Source organism: Onthophagus taurus, chromosome 10, assembly GCF_036711975.1.
Source record: "Onthophagus taurus isolate NC chromosome 10, IU_Otau_3.0, whole genome shotgun sequence".
In the NCBI taxonomy this organism is placed as follows: Eukaryota; Metazoa; Arthropoda; class Insecta; order Coleoptera; family Scarabaeidae; genus Onthophagus; species Onthophagus taurus.
This window is the reverse complement of record NC_091975.1, coordinates 2,208,612-2,225,988: the sequence shown is the minus strand read 5'-3', so window position 1 is coordinate 2,225,988 and position 17,377 is coordinate 2,208,612. Positions and strand designations below refer to the sequence as shown.

The following is a 17,377-nucleotide window of genomic DNA, read 5'->3' as shown; positions in this document are numbered from 1 at the left end:
CCTTCGGTCAGCTTAGGTCGGTGCCGAGATTGGATCCTAGGATCAGTGGGAAGGGGGGGTAGAAACTTACTTTTATCGTAAATTTAAGTTGGGATTTTATCCCCCCGGTTCCGAGGCTGTTTTTCCCTCTCATCTCGGGTCGCCGGCGCCCAGCGCACGATAATTACCCGTAATAATAAGAAGGAGAGGCGCTGAGCTTAAATTATTGTAAAAGTTTTTAACGGAAAACCCTCGCCCGCAGCCGCTTTAAATAGGATTTGTTTTCGCTACTCTAATTGGGGCTTATTGCCGCGTTAATACCGGGGAGTTCTTTTGTTGTGCCATACAAAATTGTTTGGTTAAAAATTGTTTTTGGGATACACTTAATAAAAACACGCAATAATGTCCCCTCCAAAAAAAAATTCATTTCGCTTTTATTGAAAACTCATTCATTTCTATATAGACGGGGACCCCCTTTGACTTTTATTAATGATCATATGTATTTCCACACAGCGGAAAAGCAATAAAAGAACGAAATTAAAAACTCGTAATAGTACCGTCGGGGATCCACATCCCTGCAATATAATTCTCCATTATCCCACCCTTTTCATCCTAAACCTAGCAGTTCTAGATTAGCTTTTTACGTAAAGCTCGTTAGTTTTACTTTATTTTTTTTTTCCTGAAACTTTTATCTCATTAAAACCGTAAATAAAATATATCATCATGAAAATTGGACCTAAATGATATTGAGGACACCTGTAGGGCCTCTTTCTAATCTAAAACCCTTCGTGTAAGGAGGGTGACGACGCGACGTAACGGGGAATTAGTTAGAAACCAATATAATTCGGGATTTAATTCGGTGGGTGCTGGGCGAATGAGGTACTACTACGGGATTTCCTATACATCTATTAACAAAACTAATTTCGGGAGTCTCTTGATGTGGCTGCCCGCCCGGGGCCAAAACGTGCCAATCAATGTCTTCTTGCGTTCCATTTCGCATTTCGAAATTAACCGGCATAGGAAAGTTCCTTGGAAGCTTGAGGGATTTCTGGTCGCGAAGGGACAATTTCAAGACTAGTTTTAAACAAAGAAGATCTTTTTAACCATGAAATTAGAGATCAAAGACATTCATTTGGATCCACTAGCACACTGAAAATTTCTCCACACTTTCTTCTCAAGTATTTGTGCTTAAAAATGTACTTATTTTTAAAAACGGTTTCTTCTATTAAAAAGCTTAGTATAATTATTGCAAAAGAAATTGATTGAAAATTGCAAAGCTACATCTTAAAAATTGATTTCTTTTTTAATTGAAGATTAATTTCACCTTTAAAAAGGAATTGATTGATTTTAAAAGTTGATATCTCAAAAACTAAAAGATATTTTGAAAAGCGGTCTTTTTCGTTGAAAAGATTATGATTTTATTTGTAAATGCTGATAATTTCATAACGATTTATTAAAACGCCGATTTATTACGATTTTTTAAAGAATATTGAGGATTACAAGGCGATATCTTTTTAAATCGGATATTAACTTAACTTTAAAAAGCAGCGAACAAAAACATATTTATTAACAATAATGGATCTACAACTATGCTATAGGTTCCTTCTTTGAGAAGGAACCCGAAACCAAAGAATAATTGACGACCCACTGTTATTTAATTAATAAATATACATTTCGTTTAACAACGTTTACTAGATGTAATTTTATTACAAACTTCAATAATCAGAATCGGGTGGAATTGTGCTATAGATGTAATTTTCACCTTGTTCAACTTCTTTTTTTAAATCGATTATGCATGTTTTTAAAAGTTTCTCTTCGAATTCACTTAATGATGGTAAACCTAAATTTCTTTCGACACCGGCTTTGCCGAGAATTAAAGGAGACGAAAAGAATTTGGTTCCGCAAATATCAGATTTGATGAATGCACAGTCTCCTATTTGAAGTTCTCCTGTCAATCCTTTTAGAATTGATGATGCTAGAGATGTGATTGCATAAGCAGTTGCCATTGACGTAGGTTGTGTTGGTTGCTTAATATCTTGAAATTTATCTTTTTGGATATGATTTGAAATAATTTCTATGGATTCTTCGGCAAAATCAAGTTTGGGTGTTGCCAAAGATAAAATTGGAACGATTGTTGTAGGGGATGCTCCTCCTATAACCGGAACCTTAACTTGTTGAGGGTCCAAACCCGTCCACTCCGCAATATATGAGGATGCTCTAATTGAACTCAAATTACATACACCAAAAACTTTGCTTGGATTTAACGTTCCTTGGTTCTCCAAGACTTTACAAAACAAAGGAACCATAGAATTAACAGGATTCGTAGCGATTATAAAACAAGCATTTGGACAAATAGACGAAGATAACTCAGCTAAATTTTTTATTATTTCATAATTTCCGTCCATAATTTGTTTTGTAGTCGTTTCAGGTGTAATCCGTACGCTATTTGCAGTTTGAATCACCAAACTCGATCCCCAAAGGGCTTCGTCGATTCCTTCAGGCGCAACGTAAGCGGTGACTTTAGCGGGAAAATTTAACTGGGACAAATCGTTTGCCATATTTAAAACCGATTGATTTTTATCGATTCCAACCAATTTAGTTATGAGGGGATTCATCTTCAATAACATCATAGTTGGGGCGCCGATCGCCCCAGAAGCCCCAACGACCGAAACTTTCATTGTACGTAGTTGCGTGAAAGACGTCAACTTTGAAATTTTATTCAGGTTTATTTTTGCAAACATTTTGTAAATGAATCCAAGAGAAAAAAATTAAATATGAAAATGAAACGAGGAATTTTGACATTTACGTTATTAATCGAAATTGACATAAGAAGTTTTTGTTTTGTGAAGTGGCAGTCAAAACGTAATATTACATCGTACGAGGACCACTTGAGTTGTCTTCGAGACCGATATTAACCCCACCATAAGCGCCCGATTACTAATAAAGGGGCCCAACTTTCCTCTTTAATAACGAAGCGACGTTGTTCTACAGTGAAACACTTGTTATTGGGCTCCGGAAGGGTTGCAGTTAGTATACATCTGTTAGCGTATTTTAATACGAAAAATTTACATATTTCAATTTGCATCTCAGCCATAGCCGCAATAACGACCCGATATGTTCCGGCGAAGAGAAGTTTTAATTTTAATTTGAATTGAGAAGTTGGCGAAGTGGGTTTTAAAATTCCACCCTTGCGATTAAATGTTTAAATTAGATCTAATCTGATCTCCTGGCCTTGATTTACATCCCTTAGTTCACTTCCCTCGATCTCGGACCCTCCAATTAGTAATTAATTACTTTTTTTTCTTAAGACGTCTTAAGTAGAGATCCTTGATGAATAAGAACCCCCCCTTGAGTAGGCAAAATTAAATTTTTTTCCTTATATTTATGTATAAACTAAAAAGTTACATTTTTTTCATAGTAAATTATCTTTAGTGACGTTTCATTTTTCGTTTTTCAATTCCGTTAATGGTCTTTGCACGTAAACGGCCATAAATTGGAGAGCAAATTTTCCATTAGGCGCGTCGAACTGAACCAGTAGATCATCCGCGACCCCGCGTCGTTGTTGTTGGGGGTTAATTTACAGCCGAAAATATTACAGAACGATTTGTTACCGCCCCCGGCCACGCTACCGGCAAAATTCAAAATGCCCGCAATTAACGCCGGAATAAAATACGTGCGTAAACGCGCGTTTGATCGCTCTAATAATTTAAGAGGGGTCCAAACGAACCCCCGTGAAGTCCGAGTCTCATCCCTTTTCACGTTCGAGGGTGCAATTTAGATTAATGCCGGTCATTTATTGTTAGCGTGAACGTTGTGTTCTGATTACAAGGTTCTCAATTTGTTTTGATCTAATAGGTATTTGAGTTACATTTAATTATTGATATAACATTTTCTGAAAAACTAAGTTATTTTTAAAAACGGTTTCTTTTTTGTATAATTTCACAAAATTGCAAGGCGATATCTTAAGAAATCGATTTTTTACGATTTTTTTAAATTCGATGGATTCCTAATCGGACACAATTTCACCGAAATCCAAGGCAAACCTAAAATCTTGATACAACTTTGTGATCTTTATGCAGACTTAATGGAGCTTTGACACAGATTTGATGTGAATTCACAGGAACCTTAATGCAGATTTTAGGAGACTTTGCTGATTAGTTTAACGCAAGTATGACAAAATTATTATACTGATTTGACTTTAAAACAAAATTGATGCAATGTTAAGTAGTTTTAGAATTATATTAAATACTTATTCTTTGTTTATCTGTGAGGATTAATGAAGATTTCCTCTCTTAGTAATAGTCGCCTTTCTAGACACTATGAATTATTATTCAAAGGAAACCCTGAGGCTCAAACTGAGTCCAACATGTAATCTGCTTAATATACAAGGCCGTTGATTATAACTTATCGAGTTGTTGCCGGTAATTGGGGGGGTTGGGCTGGGGAAATCCCGCGGGACGTAAGTCTACAAAGCATCGAGCGCGAATTTGCTCCAATAACTTCCGATCGAAAGGACCTTCGTCCTTCCGGGGGTCAAACTGGATGCAGCGGTCGGTAATTGTTTATTCCGACCTGAAGGCGATCCAATTTGGTCGAAAGGGCCACCGTTGGAGCAAGGGGATCGATCTTAAACTCGATTGTCTCGCGCGTCCTGCTGATCCCTTCTTGAATCCTTGAAGGATTTGCTAAGTTTTCAGCGTGTCCGCCAAGGGAGCCAAGTTAATTTATACTAGGGGTTGTTATCTCATTTTAGAAAATTTACGAAAGGACTTTTAATGTCACACGGATAATGTCGGGGATAAAGATGCTATTGAGAGTGAAAATTGTCGTGGTTATGAAACGCTTAAAATACCGACTTGAATATAAACGACCTGATTACTTAGTATCGTAATCCTTTTTATTAGTTCAACTTTCTTTGGGCTTCGTAAATAAGTTTTTGGATCAGTTCTGGTTGTTTTATGTGATGTCATATGGTCGAATAAGTCTTAAGCGACGTTCTCAGTTCGGAAATAATTGGATAATTAATTTTCGGGGATCGTCCCCATCCTCTGGCGATGTTAGGGTGGTCGAGAAAGACAAAAGGAGTTGGCATTTTTTTCTATGACAGCTATAAATCGAGTGGAAGCTCAACGACAGACCTCTTTGGCACGTCAGGGATCTGTACGCGATGTTTTACGGCTGTGTATAGGTTATAAGTCGTAAATATTTGCATTTTCCGGGCGTAAAACCTATAGGGGGTGGGTTTTTATTATTATTTCTATAGATCGGTCTCAGAAACGCCCTTCGTCCGGGTTGTAAATTCCGAGCGTCGTTACGGTATCGCGCGATAGTGTGAAATCTAAATGATAAAGCGAAGTAGAGCGAGAGAAATAACAATAAATATGAAGAGGGAACTATCTTCGGGCAACCCCATAACGCAAACGATGAATAGTAAGTGGGGAAAGGCTAACGGCAAAACAGATTTTTTTCTTCAACAGATAAATAAGAATAAATGTATACTTAAGTCGAGGTCCCTAAGTTCGACGACGCAATTTCCCTTTTACATAATTCCAAATAATAATTCGCCGAAGAGCCGTTTCCCTTTAGTTCCCTTAACTTTACATAACGCTGTTAGTTGATGATCAAAGGGCGGAACAGATGGAGAACCCGCTTCGTATCGGACAACTGTATCAAATAAAGGTGGTTCTTCGACGCAAAAAAGAGATCCTTTTTTTCTTTTCCTTTTATCGCAATCTGCATTCGCATTTCCATCGATAACAATGCTCAAACACACCTACGGTGAGATATTTATGAAAAATTTATGAGCGAATCCTTTGTTTCTCCGGCTTCAGGCGCACTCTAACTTTGACTGAATTAATTCCTCGTATTTTCAAAAGTATGAATACATCTCTTTTTTATATTCCACTCGTTTTACTCGTACAACTTAAATTTGATCAAATAAATGAGCTAGCCAAAGACGAGGATTGTTCTAAAAGACATGAAACAGCAATGTTAAACCTCTTGTTAAACTAAAAGTTCGAATGGGTAATTAGAGAAGATATTAAAACGTACTACACTGTAACGCTTTCTCACAGTTAATCCGGAGGTAGTTTTTGTAGTCTAACGAACTTTAGCCAATTTGCCGAGGTTGAGCGAGTTGGAAATTTCACCAGCCATAGCTTTTAATTAAACTTCAAAAATAATACAATGGGATGAAATTAGCCTTTCGGACGTATGAATACGAGTACGCTTTCCAGAATTCTATGCCGGTCGCATTGGATATAGAGGAAAATGGAAACGAAACGGACAGCACAAAAAAGGGGTGGGGGGTGGAGAGAAAGAGGGACGTCTAGAAAATTGCAGCGCGGTGGAATTTACCCGCAATCAAATCACGTATTTGTTGGGAAAGTTGAGTTGGAATTTTCACGTCTCATTAGCAACGGATCCAAACCAAGGACCTTTTAGCCGTTTACGAGATTAGCGTCTCAATTAGAACACGAATTTCTACTTAATTATTTTCATTTCATCATGTATGCCAAAAAAGAGATTAATGAAATTAAATTGTTTTTGATTCTAAATGAGAATTAGATTAAATTGATTTCGTTTTGGTCACATGTCCATCTGCTCTCGATTTTATCATCCCCAAAAACACAACGGTCTACTCTGATTTCGGGTAAATATTTGCCCGTTCGACGTCGGTTTTGGCGTGAACACCAACTGGCACTGTTGTCCACTTAATTTGATATTCGCCGGTTCGGGGGGTAGTTGGGGGGAAATGCATGGAGGCGTTTTCGTTGGACAGCTGTCGAACGATAACCAGCCCCTGGAACACAAATTCCCGATTGAAATTCCGTTCTGGTAATCGAATGTTATCCGCGGCCACAATGGGACTTTATTAACAACTAATGGATATTCATTTCAATGTGGAAAATTTCAATTTTCGAAAGATTTATGTGATTCTATTTGGATTAAAAAAATTTTTCCTACAATCGGTGATGATTTTGTTTTGAGTACCTTTGAAATCAAAATTCCAAATAATTTATGGATTATGTTTTTTTGATTTATTATGAACAATTTTTATTAATATCATTCTCATCAGCAATTTTTAATTTGGCAGTTATAGACCATTCTGTTGTTAAATGCGTCAAATATGAAATTTCAAGTCCTCTAGGTTGGTAACAATAATAGTTTGGTTGAAATGTTTGTGATTTTAAATCATCTCAGTTGGTAGTTGGGTTTACAATCTGTTAAAGTTTACCATGCGCAAACAATTTATTTTTCCACAATTTAAATCTAACATTTTCTCCATCAAAAAAAAATTCTTCTCCCAGTAAACAGAGAACTTTCCCATCCAAGCCCCTTTTTCGCAATTTATTAAAACACTCTTGTTCGACAAAATCCAGTGTCGACGGTAGTCAATTACTTAACGCTGGACGCACTCTTGCTTGCTGCGGAGGAGTTGTTTGCGAAGCTCTCGTCGCTGATGGGGCCCCCAACGATAGCTGATGGAACCAGCCCCCCCATAGATGAGTGTTTGCAAAGCCGCGGTCCCGCAATCTTACCAGCAGCTCCATCCTCCTCTCGATGACCCAGAACAAATATAAGTAGGCCCGAACCGGATGGGTGCCCGGTATTAAAACCGATTGCGGCCCCCGGTGAAGTATCTCGCATCCTCCGTGGAAGTCTGTTTTTTATTTGACAAACATGGAGGATTTAAAAAACTTTCTTAGGATTTAATGAATCTTCATCTCGTTTTACCACTAAAATTTATTTTAATTACACTTATTATGATTATTATTTTTCGATTTCCGTTTCATTGACACAAAATCCGGACTTTCGGAAATCTATTAAGGTGGATGGGGGGAAAGGTTCGAACCGGAACAGAGGGAGAGAGATCAGCTAATCCGCTTAGCGTTAAGGCCACTTCCTTCGGGGTTTCCCCGAGTCTACGACGGCTGTCATCCGGGATAAAATATAATTGGTACAGCAGTGAGTGAAAAATAAGAATCGGAGACTTTTTGCTCTTTCACTTAGCCGCAACGGGGAGACGTTCCGGGCGTCGCTTCCATTAGCCGTAATAAATGATGTAACGAAATCTACGGTATTTGTTTATTTTTAGCCCGCTTTTCCTTTCCTCTTTAGAAAGAATTTCGCATCTCGGGGAAACCCCAGAGAAAGGAACCCGTTAAAGCAGGCTTTTGGGGGAATAATATTTAGTTGCTTAAGATTCCCAGTTTCTCCGGTGGAACCTGTTAAACAAATTTATCGCTACACAACTGGTTGTGTAACCGCAAACGGAAGCCATCCTTCCCCCTTCCTTTGAAGACCCTGCACTTTTCCCCGTAGCCATTAGTTAGCGGTCCGGGGGTTTCTCCGGAGGTTTAAGTGGGCGGAGAATAGCTCCCACTTCAATTTGATAATTGCCTGGCACTAATATCTTAAGATGTCACCACGGTTACGGGTATAGTTAGCGATAATGATGGTGTTGGATTTATTTGAGTGAGTTATATTTGTTTATAATTAAAAAGGATTTCTTTTTCTCCCTTTTTGGAGAGTTGTGGCGAGCGATAAACATCAAACGAGGCGTGCGGAAAGCTGGAAGCCACCATGTTAGAGAAGGGCTGCCAGCAGCTTTAATAACCGAAGTCTGGGTCGTGGTAAATCTTTATAAATTCCCTGCTATAATTATAACATATATATACGAGGCGGGCCGCAGTAATTAAATTGCTCGGAGATGTTCCTTTTGGCGTTCACCGTACCGGGAAATTGTTCTCAAGCGGCGCTGACCGAAATATGAATTTATTGCTTCATCGTTTAATAGACGCCAATGTGTATAGGCAAGTAGTTCTAGTGGAAAATTGGAAAACTCCTTTTATAAATAGACAACTTTTCAAGATTCATTCTGACTTTGAATGAGATTTTGAAAGTCTCAATAAATTTCTCAACGTTTCATAAGAAGACGTTACAAGTGTCGGTTATGGCGTGCTGACGGGCTGTCTGCCACTTTTCTCGCGATTTTCCATGGAACTCCTCGCGCATATTCCCAACGTCTTCGGTTCCTTCCCCCCAGACAATGACGGGATAATGCCAGATTACCAGGGCGTGAGCACGCTGAATAAGCAATTCGAGAGGCAGCAACGTGTGCTACCATCTCGTCGTCGACGAAATTCGATACACGTTTGATTGAATCGAATAACGAACGTAGGGAGACCCGGAAACTCGCGAGAGTGTATTTTATTATATAAAATCACACACAATTGTAAATCGCGCCCCTAAAACGCGTAAGAGTAGAAATCGTTATCTTTTGGGTGGGATTGGTCTTAAGTATGTTATTGCCTACCCGTTTGAAATTGCCGATTTCGAAATCATTCTAGATTCCGGCGTGGGATGGGATTTATGTATTCTAATCGGCTGAAATATTGGGAGTGTCACGACATTATAGCCACCCCTTGTATTTGCAAGGGATAACTGTGTTCGTGATTTAGGTCAATCGATGTGGATTATGTAGCTCAAATTGTCTCTTCTACGGGATTTATTGGTGAAAATATAAGAAAAGAAATGGTAAAGATTAAAGATATTGTTTTTACACGGGATTTTGTAAAATTGATAATGTAATATATCTCAAATCTTAAATTAATACCAAAAACCGTTTTTAAAAATACCTTTAAGTTTTCAAGAAATCAAAATATTTATTGAGCGTGTTCACAAGATTCTAAATTCCATAAAAAAACAAATTACGCCACTTTTACGTTCGTCAACTTATTAACTTTTTTCCTCTTGTTATTATGATCCTTTACTGGAGGAAGTCGATCTGAGGATAAAAAGTTCCACGTTGCAGGAGCAGCATGGGATAATCCATCGTCTTTTCGAATACCTTCTAATAAATCGGTTATTGCCGGACCTTGAGACTTAATAGTGCTGTCACTCATCGTTTTAATTTTATCATAAATCGCGTATTTTCGTTCATCTTGAGGTCTCAAGGTCCCATTTACCTTCATCGAAAAATAAACATACTCCAACAACCCGTTGCTTCTTACCAAATAATCCCTTTGCGATAATCTCATCAATCGTTCTTTCTCTTCAGCTTCAACAATCATTTGAGGCTCGAATGAGTTTATTGTGAAACGTGGTGATGGTTGCAATTTTAAATTTGGAACTTGAACAGTCTGGAAAGAATCGGTTTTTGGTGGTTTTCCCGGTGGTTTTAATGATGGTACTCGTTTTGCAGCTTCCATTTTAGCTTTAAGTTGCATTTCATCTCTGAACGCTGCTTGAGCATTTTCTCGAGCTCTGCTCGAAGCGGTATCACAATACAATGAGGCTTGTCCCTGATGAAAAAATTTATCGTAAGAATGATCTCCGTTCATCGTCGGAAAAACCAAGCGAAATCCACCACGATATTTCATTTCGTTACGATAACATTCGGAAAAGTTTTTTTGTTCGTTTGAATTTAAATTGTTAACGCCTTGAAGTAATCGTTCTCGGACTCTTTTGCGATCTTCCCTCAAAACTTTTCTCTTATCGCATTGCTCCAAATTTAACATTGCGCACATATCGGTTAATAAACCTTCTTTTACCTCGCAATCTAATTCCGTGTCCGTGTGGAAACTCGGTGAGTGATTTACTTCTAAAATTTGCGGATTAAGACGTTTATCTAAAATAATATCGGTCCCTAAAAGTTCGCAGCAAGCCGGAATCACATCGTGGCTGGGAAAACAAGCCATATAACTATGCTTCAAAACCGGCCATGCGCTTAAAATCGTTTTAATAATAACATCGTCGATGTTGCGCCAAAGTTTTTCCACATCATGACCTAAACTTCTTAAATAACAATTTAACCAAGTTAATTTTCTTTTCGATCCGGCTTCATTATCGACGGTGTAAGTTCTGCTGTGTTTGTTAACAGCGTAATTAGTTAGATGCATGAAAACGTTGGTGATGTTAACACCGGTTGGTTCTTTATATCGACTTGTTGCGAATCTTACTAATCCTTCTCTGTAGATGTAAATTCTTAATGGATCACAAGAAGTAATTAAAGTGTAAACCCTTAAATCGAATTTAAAGCCATCAATTAAATAGGGTCGGGTTATGTAAACTTGACAAATGACTCGATCGGATGGTTTAATATCTTTTAAATTTTTAGTGATGACGATTCCTCTTCCTTGACTCCCCGCGTCCGGTTTGAGTATGTATGTTTTATTTTTTCTTAATCTGCTGTAAGTTAAAGCGTCGCCTAAATCCGCCGGTAAGCTCCAAGTTTTTGGGAAAAAATTGTAATCTTTTGGAAAAAGTCGTTTCATTCTGTTAAGATTCCTCGCCAACAAATCCTTTCTGCATATCTCCAACATTCCCGGGAAATGATTAATTTTTTGAAATCTTTTCATTTCTTTACATCTTTCTATTGATATCGATAAATCAGTCCAATATAAATTCCAGTTATCTTGCTCTCCTACCTCTTTATACCCAAATTTAGACGCAATCCTTCTAACAACATCATATCTAAAATACAAAAGAAAAATAAAATACAATCTTAAAAAATAAAATCGAAAAATGAATTAAACAACCTGCAATTAGTGAGACAAACAGTCACATTCTTTTTAAATTTTTTTTTCTGTTGAGAAGCCGATTCCGTTTCCGTTGCTTTCGTTAAATTTTTACCCTTTTTCTTTGTTTCAATTTTAGCAGGAACATTTTTTGAGATTGGTGCCGATTCCTCCTCGCCACTTGACCACTCCGAACTGTCGCTATGCACCACGGGCAGTGACGTATGCGAATGATTAACCATCACGGAATCGGCAGACGAACATTTCTTCTTTTTAACAATTTTCAAAGAGTTGCAACGCGTAAATGATGGCGGTTTTCGCTGGCATAAAATGAACAATATCACCGCACCTCATGCCTTCATTTAGACGATTTTGTTTATTACGTCACGTCAAAATGATACAATAATTTTTTTTGGCAGATTGTAATTAATTTGACTACTTAGAAAATTGACAAAAAAAAAGAAATTCATTGGTGTCTTCTGATTATTGTGTATTTGAGGTTTTCTAACTCAATATCTTGGTCATAGTTGGTGATTAAGTGCTCCTTTAAACATCTTGAGTTACCATGAAAACCTCCTTCTAACGTAGACCCACACAGACTTAATGGGACGGTCAGCGGTCGCGAATTTACCAACAATAGGCGTTTACGGTTAACATTGAGTTGACGAAATGACCTAGAACCGCTGTCATTAACGGTTCCCAAAGACGCTCTCGAGGACCCCCAGGTTCTCCTCAACAATCATCGTTATACTTCGCATTGTTCGTTGTCGTCGAGATTCGAGCACAATGCCCGTAGCGGGGGGAATTAGCGTCATTTTGCTTGCTACTACCGGGGACGTACGGGTTCTTTTATTGTACTCTTATGATGGTCACATCGTCATATCGCGGAATTCCCCGGTCGTGTGCCATTTTCTTTCGACGTCGTCCCATATTAAATCGAGGACGTAAAAAGTGACAGGCAACATAAGAGGGAGGAAATGAAAAGAAAGGAATTTATTTATTTTCTTTTTCATTGATAATTATTTGATGGGGATAAAATAAGTGTCACCTAAGCGTTTCCTAGTACTTGGAGGGAAAGGCAATAGTAATCAAATCCTCTCGTAATCAACGCTTAACGAGCGTCGTTGAGTCGTTTTTAAGGGTTGCAGCGCATTCAGCGGAAAGACCGAAATCGATTTTTGCTTTTCTCTCTTTGACGTTTTCTGTTTTGGGCCCCCTCGAGTACGAATTTCGGCCTAGAGATTACCCGACGTCACTGTGCTCACGTTACATGTATGAATATAATATCTGGACATGCCCTCGGGTCTCTACATAATGGCCGGATTATCGAGGATTTCGTCTGTATACACCCCTGTTCGTATTTCTCTTTTTTCTTTTCCTTGATGCCGTATTTGGCATTGTTCGGTGTTGGGTTCGTTGACGCCCTCCTTTTTCCCTTTTTATCAAGGGACTTCTATTGTGTATTTTCGACTTCAAAAAAAAATAATAAATAAAATAACACAAACTTGAATTTTTTAAAAATATCAAAGTTATATAAGATAAAAGTCCCGTTTAAAGTATTGATGGAGATGGATGCGAAATGAACCCATTTTTTCTGGCTTTCAACCCAGACGACATACTCAAATCTCTTCTCGCTCGCGATACTCAGTTCTTTGTCGTCGACGACGCTTGATGACATCGAACTCCTCGGCGAAAGTTCGCAAGCGAGATTTAGATGGATTTAAATCAACTCATACGTCACCCAAACTTTTTCACTACGTCGTTTATTTGCAAATCCTCAACGTTCATTTTGAATGTCTGATGTAACAAAGGTAACAAAAAACTCAGATTAGGGGTATTGATCTTTGAAATAAATTCATGTATTCACTTCAACTTATAGACATAGTCGATTTTAAAAATAACCGGGATTTCAAATTTTCCGGTTTTAAATGTTCACTTTATTTGGTTACACATTAGCGGTATATAAGTTTCTGCCAATAGTACATAGGCATCAAATAATATCAGGTCGTCTGCCACCATTAGCTAGCTTGCTAGATCTCTCTTCTGTTTACAGTGTGTCGTAGTCTTCTGCAAGCAGCGAGTAGTCTTCTGTCAGCAGTATCCAACTTTCTGTTAATAGTAACTAGTCGATTGTAAGCTGTGTTCATTTTGTTGATTCGTTTAAAAATCGGTTATTAACGATGTTAATAAGAAAATTGTTAATGCGATTAAAATTCGAAAATTAATATCCCAAAAACTAAAAGATATTTTGTGAAGCAAGTTTCTTTATCAAAAAGTTTATAAATTCCTCTATAATTCCTGATAATTGTACAACATTTCCATAAATAGTCGATTTTTAATGAATTTTTAAAAATAATACTTGGTAAGATATTTTTATAAATGTTTTTGTCATCAAAAAGTTGATAATTTTCTTTTTATTTCCTAGTAGATTCGTTTAAAAATCGATTTTTAATGATTTTTTTGGAAAAACGTAGATTATATTGAATACGTAACGTTAGATGTTAACATGGTAACCTTTTAGAAATGGTCAAAAGAGGGTTTATCAAAGAGGAAAAGGATACACGTAGGGGACATAACTTTCATTGATGATGAGAACGCGCCCCAATTTAATGTCCAAAGCACCTATCGAATGTCCAGATATGACTTTCACCGGCATATACCTTACATGGTTTCATTAAAACCGATGTAACCGCGTCTCTCAAAGGGATAAAGCAATCTAAAATCCCCCTCTATCAACGTATTTCCCCATCTCTTTCAAAATGTAATATATTCCCTAATTTATTACTTTAGTTTTTTTTGTTATTATTTTTTTTATAGATTTTGATGGGATTATGACAAGAAGATGGAAATATTATTGTTGTATAACGCGACTTTGTCCCTTTTGTTTTTATTACAAGTTGAATGGTAGTCGTAAATATACGAAGAGATTAACGTGTAACAAATAGTGACCCCGTAGAGATGATCGTATAAATCTGTAGGAGCCATTATTTTTCCTTTTATGTCCTTGGAACGGTTCGGACAAACGAGCAATTAAGTCTGCGGGATGACAGTAAGGCACCACAACATAAAGCCTATATATCAAAACGAGGGTTCCTTTTTCAATCTCACCATTTTTCATCATACATTTTATTGACAAAAAAGTACAAAAACAAATAAATATACATCAACAAAAATCTTTTATCATGTAATTTTATTAATAATCCAATCGTAATAATAAGAAACGTTCGTGTAAATTCCAGGTTTCCCGATGGTACCACATTTTCCGGTTCCTAAAGATACCAAACCGATTAATTTCCATATCGGTTGGCTTTTTGAGTGGTCTACTTGAACCAATGGCCCACCTGAATCGCCATCACAAGAATCTTGCAATCCACCACCAACGCATAATTGAGATTCAATTAGTGGGATTTTAACTGTGTTCAAACAGGATGATTTGGGTTGAAGATCAAGATTAGCTACGCGTTTAACGTCGCTTAATTCATCTGGAAATTAAAGATTTATTATTTAAGGTAAGTTTAATTACATTCATATTTACCAAATTCCGTTTTTCCCCAACCAACCACAACTAAAGGATTCGGCGATTTCTCGTAAATTTGATTCAAACAAATAGGGCGAATAAATTCTATTAAAAAAAATTAATAATTAAAATAATTATGAAATATAAACCCCAGCAACTAACTTTTCCCCGTAATTTCCTATCTACTTTCTTAGCTAATATCTTCATTATTATTAAAGATAGCGAAAAACTAACTTCTTTCTCTATCTAAAACCGGTGTAAATTAGGAAATTACGTGTAAAAGTTTGTTGCTGGGAGGTTGGTAAAATATAATATTAAAATACCGTTATATTCAACTTTTCGTTCAAGTTCGATTAACGCTATATCATTATAAAACGGTCGTTCAAAAGTGAACCAATCCGGATGAATTGCAGTGTTTTTAATACTGATTTTAAGCGGTTGGGGCATACAAAATCCCCTAAAACAATCTGTTGCGTTAGTTACGTTGTATTCCCCCAAAATTGCAAACAATCTACAAGAAAAAATATTAATAATAAATATTTGAAATACATACTAATTTAACCTACAATTCGGCTCTAGAAATATCAAGACAATGAGCAGCGGTTAAAACAAATCGATCACTAACTAAAACTCCTCCACATTTAATCACCAACTTTCCTTTTTCGAGATATTGCAACAAAACCGACCAAGGATGGTCAAACATCGTAGCTATTTTCCCATTTGCAACTTTAACCGTGTCAACTTGTGTACCGCAAATATCTAAATCAGGCTGCGAAACCCTTAAATTAATCACTCTATTAGTTGTAAAATTAATCGTTGTATCTTCTTGTATTGTTGTAGTTTCAATTAAATTTCTTGTTAAAGTTGAATTAGTGTCAGATTTTTTATGGCAACACAAATACTGATTTAATGAATCATTAATGTTACAAAAATTATTGCTTTCAGTTGTGGTTTCACAATCTGATGGTAAACTACAAAAACCTGTTTAAGAAATTAATTATTTTATTTTTTAAACAATTATATTAATTAATTTTAACCTTTTTCATTCGAATTTAATTCGCAAGGAATTTTACACCACACTTTAGGATATCTCAGATGTTTCTCACAAACTATTTCCTCAATTTGTTTTTGTCCATCATCAGCTTTTAATAATTCATAAATCAACGGACAATCTTTCATATAAACACAAACTTTTTGCGCGTGACCTCCACAACTAAACAATAACGTCAGTGATAGATAACATCTTAGGAAGAAACCCATTATGATTCACATAAACTCCGGGATTCACACAATCACACTGTTTTAATAACGTTTAAGATTATTTAATTCGGTTCACTGAATTCACTACGCGTGCATGTGATTACCGTTTTGATAATTACAATTTTCTGAGAGAATAAAAACGGTTTCGCCGCTTTTATATCGATTTTGACGTCGTGACTCGTCTCCACATACCTGTTCAGCTACTATGAGTCTTTCTAGCGAGTCCTTCGTGCAAAGAAATTACAAATAAATTACAAATTCTTGGTTGAAATTGTGGGTTTTACGCAAACGATTAAAAATATCATAATCGCTATCTTTTTTACTTAGAAATGATACCAATAAACACGACTTATTTTGAGAAGAAAATTAATGGGTGATAAATAGTTTTGTTTACGGAACGATTTATTAAAATTATTTTTAATTGCTAAAGATTAATTTCAATAAATAGTTTCTACGATTTAATTTGAAGTCAACGACAAATAATTGGCAGGGGGGGGGCTATAAAAAATCATAACATCCAAGTTTATGGTAAATAAGAAATTATTTCTAGCACACTAAATCGGTAATAAATTTGCTTTAAAATGTTTGTTATATCATTATGATATTACAATTCGTTCTTGAGATATGATTTTTTTTAAGTTTTATACTAAAAATCTAAATCAAATGTGTAGATGTAGGTTTAAAAAAATCATAACATCCAAATTCATGAAAAGTAAGAAATTATTTCTAGCAGACTAAATCCTTAACAAATTTGCTTTCAAATGTTTATTATTTCATCATGATATCACAATTCGTTCTTGAGATATGATTTTTTTTAAGTTTTATACCCAAAATTTAAATCATATGTGTAGATGTAGGTTTAAAAAAATCATAACATCCAAGTTTATGGAAACTAAGAAATTATTTTTGGTATATTAAATCTACATTAAATTTGCTTTAAAACGCTCTTTATTTCATAATGATATGTCAATTCGTTCTTGAGATATGATCGTTTAAAAAAAATTTATTGAAACATTTTTTTTCCTGGCATTTATAACTTCGCGAAAAATCCATTTTTTGGAATATTGTTTTGATATTTTCAGTATATAAGAAGATAATT

At 36.2% G+C, this 17,377-nt stretch overlaps 2 protein-coding genes and 1 pseudogene across 2 annotated transcripts; all 3 read right to left on the bottom strand.

Annotated features, from left to right (window-relative positions):
- Nucleotides 1-1,615: 1,615 nt before the first annotated feature.
- Nucleotides 1,616-2,801, bottom strand: LOC111428205 (malate dehydrogenase, mitochondrial pseudogene; annotated as a pseudogene).
- A 6,820-nt stretch (nucleotides 2,802-9,621) lies between these two features.
- LOC111428444 (tubulin polyglutamylase ttll6-like) lies at nucleotides 9,622-11,923 on the bottom strand. The gene is made up of 2 exons (XM_023063951.2): nucleotides 11,523-11,923; nucleotides 9,622-11,457 (listed from the first exon to the last, which is right to left on the bottom strand). Exons 1-2 carry the CDS (start codon nucleotides 11,741-11,743, stop codon nucleotides 9,693-9,695), a joined length of 1,986 nt encoding a protein of 661 aa, XP_022919719.1. The 5' UTR covers nucleotides 11,744-11,923; the 3' UTR covers nucleotides 9,622-9,692.
- A 2,668-nt stretch (nucleotides 11,924-14,591) lies between these two features.
- Nucleotides 14,592-16,529, bottom strand: LOC111428529 (phenoloxidase-activating factor 3-like). Its single transcript, XM_023064084.2, has 5 exons — nucleotides 16,056-16,529; nucleotides 15,585-15,999; nucleotides 15,342-15,529; nucleotides 15,037-15,123; nucleotides 14,592-14,983 (listed from the first exon to the last, which is right to left on the bottom strand). The coding sequence occupies exons 1-5, from the start codon at nucleotides 16,276-16,278 to the stop codon at nucleotides 14,682-14,684; spliced, it is 1,215 nt and encodes a 404-aa protein (XP_022919852.2). The 5' UTR covers nucleotides 16,279-16,529; the 3' UTR covers nucleotides 14,592-14,681.
- Between the last annotated feature and the right edge of the window lie 848 nt (nucleotides 16,530-17,377).

Excerpts from the sequence above, each read along its gene's own strand:
- LOC111428444 (XM_023063951.2), bottom strand. The coding sequence starts at position 11,743 with ATGGTTAATCATTCGCATACGTCACTGCCCGTGGTGCATAGCGACAGT. Across the intron at positions 11,458-11,522 it reads GTTTGTCTCACTAATTGCAG|ATATGATGTTGTTAGAAGGA; the intron begins GTTGTTTAATTC and ends TTTGTATTTTAG.
- LOC111428529 (XM_023064084.2), bottom strand. The coding sequence starts at position 16,278 with ATGGGTTTCTTCCTAAGATGTTATCTATCACTGACGTTATTGTTTAGT. Across the intron at positions 16,000-16,055 it reads ATTAAATTCGAATGAAAAAG|GTTTTTGTAGTTTACCATCA; the intron begins GTTAAAATTAAT and ends TTTCTTAAACAG. Across the intron at positions 15,530-15,584 it reads GATATTTCTAGAGCCGAATT|ATTGTTTGCAATTTTGGGGG; the intron begins GTAGGTTAAATT and ends TTTTTCTTGTAG.